The 12,072-nt window shown below is 42.9% G+C and overlaps 1 protein-coding gene across 7 annotated transcripts in view; it reads left to right on the top strand.

Annotated features, from left to right (window-relative positions):
• myo9aa (myosin IXAa) overlaps positions 1–6,217 on the top strand; it is a 176,910-nt gene extending 170,693 nt beyond the window's left edge. For all 7 annotated transcript variants that reach the window (XM_069902406.1, XM_069902409.1, XM_069902410.1 and 4 more), the window contains 2 exons: positions 712–854; positions 3,078–6,217. In XM_069902406.1, the coding sequence (XP_069758507.1) occupies positions 712–854; positions 3,078–3,550 (616 nt within the window). In that variant the 3' untranslated portion in view covers positions 3,551–6,217. The remainder of the gene's footprint in view (positions 1–711; positions 855–3,077) is intronic.
• Positions 6,218–12,072: the final 5,855 nt, after the last annotated feature.

The raw sequence follows: 12,072 nt of genomic DNA, 5'->3' as shown, positions 1-12,072 counted from the left end.
ACTCTTTCTCTCACGTGCAATAATATTCAGTAACTAGCACCCTCTTCAACACCTGCTTCCCTGTTCCAACAGGGTATGGCTCAATGCTAGGTATTGCCATAAAGAACTAAGGTCCCGTTTTAGTGCAGTCCACACCTGACGACGACTCCTCCAGCAATGTCCACAGTTCGCGACCTAGCTTGGAGCAGCGTTCGTCGTCAGGACCAAGGAGCAAAAAGAATGGGCTGATGCACGTGCTGGGCTTTTAAAGTGCAGTAAGCTGGCAAGTCTGGCCCAGTAATCAGTAAATGATTTAAAGGGGCCAATGGCCAGGAATGCTCTAATGAGGGGGGGGGGGGGGGGCATAGTCCAACCTTGATCGGCGGGTGATGTGACTTTCGACTGGGCTCCAGGCGGAGATGTCACGTGACCCGCCACAATCCAACTAGGTTTCAGACGGAGAGGTCACATGACCGTCCAGAATCCACACGACAACCACTGACTGGAATCTCAGCTGGAGAGTGAAGAACGATGAGGTTGGATAACTGCTGAGAATGACTTGCTTTCAGATGCTGAAACGCTTCCACTTTTTCGTGCAAAATGCTCTTTGCTTGAATGTTTGCAGCTCTGACCACAGTTTTAAAAAAAAAGCAGAATGTTTTATTTCAGTGCACATACATCTCATTGTCTGTATTGATGGCTCACACTTTGACAAATTATACCCTGCTTTAGGGACGAACTGACATTTGAAATGCTTGCTCTGGAGCCGCGAGCCTCAGATGATGAAACCCTGGAGTCAGAAACGTCCTTTGGAACTACTGAAAGCCTCGAAAATTTAAATCTGGATTCTGAGGGTGCGTTGTCGGAATTTTCAGGTAACTGACATTTGCTCTCAAAATAATTCTGGATGGTAGAAATTCATACAATTCGAATGGAAAGCGAGAGAGAGAGACAGTAATGCCAGGTTATATGCAAGATAGGATTTAAATGCTCAGAACGCATCTCCTGCCTGATACATGGCCAATTGCAAGGGGCAGGCGGAAAGTCCAGCAGGGCACATAAGCTCACGCAGCCAAATGGAAGAAGAGCACAGTGGTTTGGAGGGAGCAAGAGGAGAGAACGTAAGAAATAGGAGCAGGAGTCGGCCATCAGGCCCGTCGAGCCTGCTCCGCCGTTCAATGCGTTCATGGCTGATCTGATGATGGGCTCATCTCCACCGACCTGCCTTTTCCCCATATCCCATGTAAAAATAAAAAAAACTCTATCCAACCTTGTCTTGCATAGATTTACTGAGGTCGCCTCCACTGCTTCATTGGGCAGCGCATTCCACAGATTCACCCCCCTCTGGGAAAAGCAGTTCCTCCTCATCTCTACCCTTAATTGACTACCCTGAGGTCAAATCATCCAGTGCCTACAGAAAGAGAACGTTTCAGTTCAAGAACCCTTTGCCTGACGTAGGGTGTTCAACCAGAAATGTTCATTGTTTCTCTTTCCTGAGGAGTTTTTCCAGCCTTTTCTATGTTTGGATTTCCAGCAACTGCAGTTTTTTAAATTTACTGCAGGGGCAAAGAGAGGGTCATGGGTCTGATTGAAGGGAGGAGAGTGCAATGTTGGAGCTACAGGGATCAACTGTTAGATGAGGACAATGCAGAAAAGGAACAGTGCAACACTAGGTCTGGCTTTTCGGCCCGCTCTGTCTGCACCCAACACAATACCAAATTCAACAAAGCTTCTCCTGCCTTCTCATGATCCATATTCCCCCCCCCCCCCATTTCCCTCCTATTTCTGCATTTTATCTAAAAGCCTCATTTTTAAAAATTTTACTTTGTAATATTTATCATTTTAAATATATTTAACAATCAAACCAAATACAAAACATCAAGAGAACTCCTCCCTCAACCCCCCCTCCTCGAGACGTCCTATTAAACAAAGAAAAGAAACACAAAAAAGATCATCCCATTGTCAGTGCGTACAGTAGAACTTGGAGACACGATAATATCACAGCTTTAACATTTTTACAGAGGTTTACGGGCTAGCCAGTAGCAATCGTAACCCTATATTGGTGCCAGTGAGGTACCTACATGCTCTAAATGTGGCTGCCAAATTTTTTAGGATGGCGTTATGTCCCTTCCTGAGATTGTATGTGACTTTTTCAAGTGGGATGCAGCTATTCATCTCCAAAGACCACCATCCATGATTAGATGGGAGTCAGACTTCATGTTACTGCTATGCACTTCCTGGTCATACATAAGGCAATTTCTGTGAATTTAATTTGAGAATTAGTCCATAAATCTAAAAGCCTCTTAAGTACAACTATCATGTCTGCTCCCACCACTATCCCTTGCATTCAGTTGGTATAACCAGTCCTTTATCCTCTTTCCTTCAGTTACTTCTCCCAGTCCTTGGAAATCTGATGTATGGTTATTAATCTTAAGATGCATCTTGAGTTTGATTCAAATCTCATTAAAATGTTTAGAGAGCAGGATATTCGGAAGAGACCACACTTCGAGTGTTGTGTTCAGTTTTGGTCACCTCATTGTAGGAAGGATGTGGAAGCTGTGGAGAGGGTGCAGAGGAGATTCACCAGGATGCTTCCTGGATTGGAAAGTAAGCTTCATGAGACAAGGTTAGCAGAGCTGGGACTTTTCTCTTCGGAGTGAAGAAGGATGAGAGGAGACTTAATAGAGGTCGACACGATTCTGAGAGGGTGAAATAACAAACACCAGAGGACATTTGTGCAAAGTGAAGGGAGGGAAGTTTAGGGGAAACATCAGGAGTAAGTTTTTTTCCACACAGAGTTGTGGGGGCCTAGAATGCCTTGCTGGGGATGGTGGTGGAGGCTGAAACATTTGGGGCATTTAAGAGATTCTTAGACAGGCACATGGATGGAAGAAAAATAGAGGGTTACAGGGGAGGGAAGTTTTAGTACTTTTTCTTATGGAATATATGGGTTGGCACAACATCAAGGGCTGAAGGGCCTGTCCTGTGCTGTATTGTTCGATGAAATTGGGTAGCTTTTGTTAGCACCAATATTCGAGTTGAATCAATCCAACAGAGAACTCGTTGATACTGACATCTCTTTTACTGTTCATGGACAGAAAGAAGTTCAATTGTAAGTTCTGTTGGTCAACCCCAAGCTGAAGCAATGAGAAGGTTGAGGCGGCCACAGAGGAAGAAGATGGATCCTGTAGTGTCCACTGAATTGACTGTGCATTCGTCACCCACAGTACCACAATCGTCTGGTTTACCTCAAGGAGGAAAACGTTTCCGTTTCCGCTCAAAATCACCTTCACCAGCATTTTACCGCTCACACAATGTCACGAGCAGCACTGAGCAGAGGGCGGATGGAGATGGAGCGAAGAGTCAGGAAGAGAAGGCGCAGTTTACAAGCAGGGGGACCTTCAATCCGGAAAAGGGCAAACAAAAACTGAAGATGATGAAGCGCTCGGCGCAGAAGTCCAAAGACGCAAGTGATGGGGCTTCGGGCACAGAGAAAAAGTGCAGTACTGAGCCTGACTTTGGTGCTCCCCAGCAGTTGGTGGTGTTCGGGAATAATGAGTTCATGGTGTGAGACCAAGAGTCTTGTAAGTTTCTGTCTGAATCGAGTGGAGGTCTTTCATCCATCCCAGCACATCTTCCTCTGGTCCCTGCTATCTCAGTGCATCACACGCAATACGTCCAATCCTCATTGATGGCATTGCTGCGTCAAGATATGACAAAGGGAAGTGAATTCTCTATTTAAAGAAAAATCCGCCAGAAGGTTTACACCGTGGCCTCAATGATGTAAACACTGAGGAGACATGAACTCTGCACCTGCCGCGTGCCAAGAAGGATCTGGGCTGCAGATGCATTCACAAAGAGCAGTTCTTGAGGATCAGAAAGCAAGACTGCAGTCCAGGGGAGGCCATGCTTAAAGAAGCACTTGTTTAAACGGTGTTTGCCATTCAGGGGACTTGCCAGAATGCTGAAGGAAGAAAGTGGATTAAAACTGTCATTGCAGTCACACTCCATGAACACTTTATGGTCAAACAGTATCAAGAGAGCTGATTTAAGAAATCACAAATGACCAAGATGCTTACAATCAGACTCGAAAGCACTTCTCATGAACTTGAGCACTGCTGTTGGTTAAGCATTTTTCAATGTTTCAGAAACAGCCCGTGAATCGTAAGCCAAAACGTCTGTGTACAAAAATGCATTAACCGTACGTCCTGTGTCTGACATTTTTACAGGGTTTCAGGAACCACTTTACCAGTCAAGTTATGCTGCTCCTCCCTGCGTGTGTAGAACTTGGGAAGCGTGGAGTTGAAGGGACCAACATGACCAGTCTTTGAGCTTGCCGATCCAACACCTGTCCGCGTAGCAGTGGGCATGGGCAAAAATACCGTTATGTTACAGCTCATCGACTGTGATACATGGTAATAGTGTAGGTAAGGCAATATCATACATGATCCTTGAAACTTAGCCCAGAAAACAATCTTTTTGTCGAACTGTCAGTATTAAAAACAATAAGGACTTTAAGAATTTTTAGTCTGATTTCAACTCGATGTTTTTTTTTAAATATCTTCCATTTTATTTGATTTTTCTTTTCACATTTTGATTTCTGTGATACAAGACTGTAGCTTCCTGTCCAAAGGGAGTATCTAAGGAGTAGATTAGGAACCAAACTGAATGTGACAATCACTGGAACGGGCATGCTGGGCCTCTTGTAGCTTATAGTATGCTCATGACTGTATATTTCAAGAAATCTGTTTGTAAAGGATATATTATCCCGTGTCATATTCTATAGTAAGTACTTGTATAGCCCGCTCAGTAGCCTCCATCCCCCACTTACGAGAGGTTCTTGTGCAGCTTCAACTCTGTAGTTTTGGACATCGCCAATTGGGGTGGCCATCTTGTGTATGGAATGCAGTTTCTTAAATATCTATCCATGTGTGGCATACCACAGCCCACAGCTTATTAAAGAACAAGCTGTACAACTTGCATCCTGATTTTATTGTGCTTCAAGGAGGAATCTGAAAGATGTGGTCACAAATGTGTGGGGCCAGGAAGACTAAAAGCATCATTGCATAAAGAAAAGAACCTTTATGCCCCATTCCCGGAGACAGGTGATGGGAGAGTGTTCGCTCTTTCTACATGTGTGTGCCTTTATATAGGTTTGAGTGTGTGTTAATGATCCCTGAAACACTTTGAACCATAGTCGAGGTGATTCGAACTGCTTCCGCATACATCTTTAGAATTCATTCAGTGGCCTACACCCTTGGATTTGTATGGTTCAAATCTTCTTTGTTCAAAGCTATTTATTCATTGTAACTTGCGAGTTTACCTTTGCCATCCTGGCACGTTTTATGGAACGCGAATGGTTCAACGAATCCAATTTTTTAATCTCTCTGGCGACAGAAAAATATTTATTAAGATGATTGTCATTGACTGTTTTTCATTTGAGTGGGAATGTAGAATAAAACTGGATCTCATACAGGATGAGGTGCGGGAGGAGAGCTGACCCTAGGTTGTTTGAATGAGCAAATATATTAGCGTTGCCGGGATCATTAGTCTTGCTTGTTGTATTTTGCATGAAAGTTTATCGGGTTTTTTTGTTCATTCTTTGCCTCTCCAGCCCACCTGACCCCCCCCCCCCCCCCCCCCCCCCCCCCCGCCCCACCCCACTGCTCCCCTGAAACTCTGATTCCCGATTTAATGCTGCCTTCACCTAATATGTTCAAGCGTACTTTCTGGCAACGATGACTGCTGAGGAACACAAGCCATTACAGACTTTTTTTTTTCCATTTTGTGTCCTGGGATGTTGACTTTTTTTTTTGGACCCTGTTGGCTGATCACCCACCGGGTGTGAAGTAGGCCACATGGGTATGTGGGATAAGATTGGAAACTAAGAACAGCCCAACGTCTCCAGGACGGAACGGGTTAAGTAGTGTTGAGTAACCTGGAGTAGCAGGAATGGTTGCAGTTAACCCCATAGGAGCACGCGACCCTGCCTCCGTGGATCTCCTTCTTGTATCTGACATGATTAGGGCACATCTGGAGGAAGAACCTTTCCCTTTCTGTGAAATAAATTTCAACAAAAGTGTTATACAAAGTTTATAAGGAAAGTGTCCATGAAATGTGACTGAAACATTGGTATTACAGGGTTGGTTTTTTGGAACACGTTTCTGGGTTACTGTTTTAATTGTATGCTAATTTAATGATTTGCCATGAGCTAATAAAGTACTTTTCTGTCTTTTGATGGAGTTGTAGCCAATATTTTTTCTTATTGAGAGAGGTGATAGCACATCATGTTTGAAACTTCTTCAATCTTTAATAATTTCTCATCCTTTTCTCCTGAATGCGTTGACTTCTTGGAGTGTACACTTTCATTATTCTTTGGCTGACGTCTGATGCTTCATCAAGAAGCAGTTCTTCAATATTTGACATTGAATTGAAAGTTTGGAAGACAGTTGGTGTCGCAATTGTGCGACATTCAACTGGATGATTTAGCGATATTAGATTTTTAAACTTTTCTGCATTTTAAAAAAAAACAATCACTCTTCGCATTACTTTTGTGCCATTTACCCTCTGGTTGTTAATTTGTTCCATCGATGAAAAATGTTTCTCATTTATTTTTCCAAAATACAAACTGGCAATGCTGATGATGTGTTCCAGAGACACGTTTAGCGGAGTGGTTACCTCAACACCGTTACAGCGTCAGCGACCAGGGTTCAAATCCCACGCTGTCTGTAAGGATCTTCTCCCTATGCCTGTGTGGGTTTCTCCCTGGTGCTCCGGTTTCCTCCTCCTCTTCAAAACGTACAGGGGGTGTTGGTTGATTGGGTGTGATTGGGAGGCACTGAAGGAGAAAGGGACCAATGGTTGGAGTCCAACTTGCTCAGAGAAAGATGATTGAGCTTGCTGGTTGATCATCCAAGCCCTACGATTTTGCAGCATGAGGACCTCATCACAGTGTTGGAAGTCCAATCATCTTTAGTTGCTTTCCTCAACCTCCTTCCTGGCATCATAATATTGGAAGTGGGATATCCACTGCTGATTGCACAACTTTCAACTCCATTTGCAACTTGGCAAGTGAAGTCGTCCATGCCTCCATGCAGCAAGACCCTAGACAAAATCCGGTTTCCTTTCAACATTCAACTCATGCCAGGGTGTAATTTGGGCCAAAAATACCATGCTCTGTCTAAATTTAAAAAAAAAAATTCTGCCATCGACTTGTAAGCGGCAAATAATATTTACATTACAAAATTGGAAGGCAATGACCATTTAACATAACATAACATAACAATTTACAGCACGGAAACAGGCCATTAGGCCCTTCTAGTCCGCACCGAACCAAACACCCCTCTCTAGTCCCACCTCCCTGCACAATGCCCATAACCCTCCATCTTCTTCTCATCCATAGACCTGTCCAACCTTTTCTTAAATAATACAATTGACTCCGCCGCCACTATTTCTCCCGGAAGCTCATTCCACACGGCTACCACTCTCTGAGTCAAGAAGTTCCCCCTCATGTTACCTCTAAACCTCTGCCCCTTAATTCTTAACTCATGTTCTCTTGTTTTAATCTCTCCTCCTCTTAACGGAAATAGTCTATCCACATCCACTCTGTCTATCCCTTTCATAATCTTAAATACTTCTATCAAATCCCCTCTCAACCTTCTACGCTCCAAAGAATAAAGACCTAATCTGTCCAATCTCTCCCTATACTCTAGATGCTTAAACCCAGGTAACATTCTGGTCAACCTTCTCTGCACTCTCTCCACTCTGTTTATATCCTTCCTCTAATTAGGCGACCAGAACTGCACACAGAACTCCAAATGAGGCCGCACCAACGTCTTATACAGTCTTAACATCACCTCCCAACTCCTATATTCCATGCAATGATTGATAAAGGCCAGCATACTAAAAGCCTTCTTCACCACCCTATTCACGTGAGTTTCTACCTTCAGGGAACGATGTACCGTCACTCCTAAATCTTTCTGCTCTTCTGTATTCCTCAATGCTCTCCCATTGACCACGTATGACTTCACAAGTGAAGTCATCAATTTGAAACAGGAACTCTGTTTCTCTTTCCTCATCTGCCGTCTGGCTTCCTGAGTTATCAACCAGCATTTTGTTTTTCTTTCTCTCCATCAGCTACAGAATTTTGCTTTTAGAACATCTATTCACAATCTACCCATGACATCCATTGACGTTATCCCTATTAAATTCCTGGGGTTCAACATTGACCAGAAATTCAATCGGGCCAGTTACATCATAAATAGCCTGTCTGCAAAAGCTGGAAGAAGCTGTTTATCCTGAGATGGCTCGGCCCATACACCCAAAGGTCTTTCACGTTCTACAAAATACAAGTAAGGAACATGATGGGATATTCTGCAGAAAACCATCAGCTCAAAGTCACCAGGCCATCATCCACCACCCAAAATATTTACTCTCTCCACGACTCGGCCATGTGACATCTGAGTAATGAACTGAAGTTGCTCACTTAGCCAACATCAAGGAGACCTCCAACAGTTGTGGTTTCTTATAAGAATAAAAGCACTGATTGTTTGGAAACAGTAATTTCCAAGCTCATCTCCAAGTCCCACACCTTCATGAATTAGAAATATATCACTATTAGTTCTAAAGTCCTTGAGCTGCCCACCAACAGCATTCCAAAACTTCCAAAAGTAAAACACGCAAGTCTGCAGACACCATGATTGAAGTAGAAGCACATAGTGCTGGAGAAACTCAGCAGGTCAGATGGTGTACTTTATTTAGCAAAGATACATAACCAATGTTTCGCACTTGAGTCCTGGAAAAATGTCTTTGCTATATAAAGTACACTGTTTGACTTGCTGACTTGATCCAGCATTGTGTTTTTACTCCTAGAACTTCCACAACCTTCAACAGAAGGCTGCAATGGTTCAAAAAGTTGTCTCATTTTCTGAGAAGTTGTGAATGGATTTGAATGTTCATCCTCAGCGGTGTGGTGGGAGTACTTTCCCACACAGAGATCTAAACCGTTCACAAAGCTCACTCACTGCTGAGTACTCGGGCATCTTGAAATTGGAATCCAAGAGTATCCTTGACCTCTGAGTGAAAGTCAGAAATCACTGCGTAATTCTTCAAATGTCTACATTGCTACTTCTCTCAGTTTTACATTGGACCAATCTGTAAGTTTACTTCAATATATTTTGTCCTGGATATGGCTCTTACTCAGGTGATGCACCTGTGTGGTTCCCTTTTTCTTCCAGGGGCAAATATTCAGAATAAATAAATTAATACAGTGAACTTTTGGATTGATAAAGAATGTTAAATGCAACTGTCTTAGGTTCTTTTAAAAAAGAAAAATCATGAAAAAATAACTTCTATAGTTACCTTGCCATCAATTCCCAATTCTCTGATCTCTCCAGAGAAGACTAGAACATTACAGCATAGTACGGGCCCTCGACGTAGTGCTAATTTGTATATTCCAACCCAAAAAAAAACCCTTTACTATCCCATAATTTTCCATTTTTCTTTCATCCTTGTGCCTGTTTAAGAGTCTCTTAAACACCCCTAACATCTCATCCTCCACTTCCATCCCAGCAATGCATTCCAGACTCCCACAACTCTCTGTCAAAACAAAACTTGCCCCTGACATCTCCCCTAAACTTTGCTCCCTTCACTTTGTAAACATGTCCTCTGGTGTTTGCTGATCCCACCCTGGGAAACAGGCACTGGTTGTCCACCCTATCTATGCCTCTCAGTATCTTGTAGACCTCTATGAAGTCTTCTCTCATCCTTCTTTGCTCCGTTTGAATAGAGCTCGTCAATGTCCTTGAAGCCAGAAGCTGCTTCAAGTTTGCTATTCCCTTTTGTCTGGTTAGTCTCATCTGTGCGTTACTTCACTCGTATACCCACTTTCTCTGTCCATGAACCACGAGCCAGTTATTCCCTTGCAGCCTTATTGTCAATACGCAGCTTAAGACCCAGACGACTTCCCGCTCTTAACTGACAAATAATGATGGCTCTTTCTTTTCCAGTTCTTAATCTGTCCTCAGAAGCCTTCACATAGCTACCCAGTGAAGTTTTAAATTCCTTGGTCTGGGACCCTTGGGACCCGATTGTTACAATAATGTCTCTGATCATCTTCCTGTGAACAGAACCATTCTTTTTAAGTATTGACACTCCCTGGGGAATGGAAGGGTTCCGAGAATTGTCTGTAACCCAATGTTTCTGTGAGTTAGAAATGCTGTCAGCTGAGATCGTAACTGTTGGATTGGTAGATTAAATATTTAAAACTAGATATTAGATAATTTTATATCTCAGTTACTGCTGTTTTAAGACGTGCTGGAAGAGAGTTTTAACCTATTATTTTTTTCTCTTGCAAATTGCTGCTTCCTTCTCTTGCCGACCTTGAAGGTGTGGTCTCTGGAATCTTGGTCTTTATCCACGAAAGGAGTAGCATGTTCAAATTGTACTGCGCTGTTAGAAAATTATATGGTAGTAAATCAAAATGTAGAATTGTATTCATTCTTCTCATTTTAATGGCAAAATATTATCAGTCATGCAGCATTTCCTGTTGTTTACATTCTTCTCCCTGCCCTGGGAGATAACAAGGCTGAGTGGAACCACTTGACCTGATCTCCCTTTCCAGTCCAGTTCAAATAGATTATCCAATTCAATTGACGGTATGTCTGAGGACTTTGGCCATCTGCCAATGCTTGAACAATCATGCGATCCTCCTCTGTTTTAATACCTTGTTTATACAGAGGAAAATAAGTTTCGAGTGTTTGCAGAATGAACAAATCTTCTCTAAGCTGATTTTCCCAGTGGAGCACTGAGCATTGCTTTGTTCAGAGTTCCTAAATTGCAGTTGAGATGTCAGACCGATGCCCATATGCTGTTTTTAGTGTATTTTTCAGACAACTCCAACTAATGTCCTTTTAAATAATGACTGCAGTCTTGGCCAATGTTCATGCTGTCTAAAAATAGACGCGAGGTCATCATCTTTTGGAAAGGCTTGATGCACATTTGCTGCCCTCTTCTACATTACAGCACTTACCGGACTCAAATATTTGATTAGCTGGAGAGCCCTTTCGATCATGGAGCAAAGGAAATGAGACTTTAAACGAAATGTAATTTCACTTATAAATCAGTATTGTGCTTGCACTTCATTGGAAGTGCTGTTGAGGTCCAATGACCCATCATATCCATTTCCTCATCCTTGGATCTGCTGATTTACTGAACTGAAGCCTGTCACTTCCATTGCCTTGTCCTGCCCTATCTCCACACCCTCCTCATTCTTAGATCCCCATGATAAAAGTCTTGGTTCCTGGTTCAGTTAAAGCTGTGGAAATGAAGAATTTTCCACGTACAAGCAAAAGCGCTGCATTGTTTAACTTGCTGATATCTACGGCTGTGCACCAAGCTTCCACAATTGGTCAGTCCAAGTGCCCCCAAGAGATGCTCCTGAGAGGAGATGTGAAGACTAAATAAACCATTTTTAGCCCCAACTAAACTGATCTTCCCCAAACCCCTGGATCTCTCTGTAATTGCTTTTCTCCCCTTAATTTATCAACTAAGAATCTTTGTCTTGGGTTTTATATGTGGAAAAAGATGAATGCCAATGTGCTAGAAAAATAAAAATCAATTTTTACAGAAATGGCGCAAGTTTATAGTGGATTTTGACGTCGTGAATGGAAAGCCTGAGTTTCCTACCCCCTTCCCGCTGAGATGGGAGCTGGTTTCCTCTTGGATTGGCATAGTTGAATTCAAAGCATGCCTCTGGTATCTTCCAAACAGTCTCTGCAAGAGAGATGATGAGCAGTGTGTCTGTTTGCAATGATTTGGAGACCTGTCTTGGTCCACTGTGGCATGTTTACTTCCATGGCTGACCACTATGACGAAACATTGACTGGATTTGGAATCAGGCCCAAGTGGAATTGATTTATTTGGCCTGTCACGGAAGCCCTCACCTTCTGTTTGTGGCATGCTCTGTTGGATGTGGTTTAAAATTCATTTGATGTTAAGCACCGATCTACATATTATGTTTGCAATATTGGCAGCTTCTGGACTTTGAACTTCTGGGCCTTTCACATGGCCTTCCAGTCAAAAACTGTATTTCGC

The sequence above is a fragment of the Narcine bancroftii genome, chromosome 11 (assembly GCF_036971445.1).
Source record: "Narcine bancroftii isolate sNarBan1 chromosome 11, sNarBan1.hap1, whole genome shotgun sequence".
NCBI classification, from domain to species: Eukaryota; Metazoa; Chordata; class Chondrichthyes; order Torpediniformes; family Narcinidae; genus Narcine; species Narcine bancroftii.
Note: the sequence above shows the minus strand (reverse complement) of the source record. Positions and strands in the feature narration are given on the sequence as shown.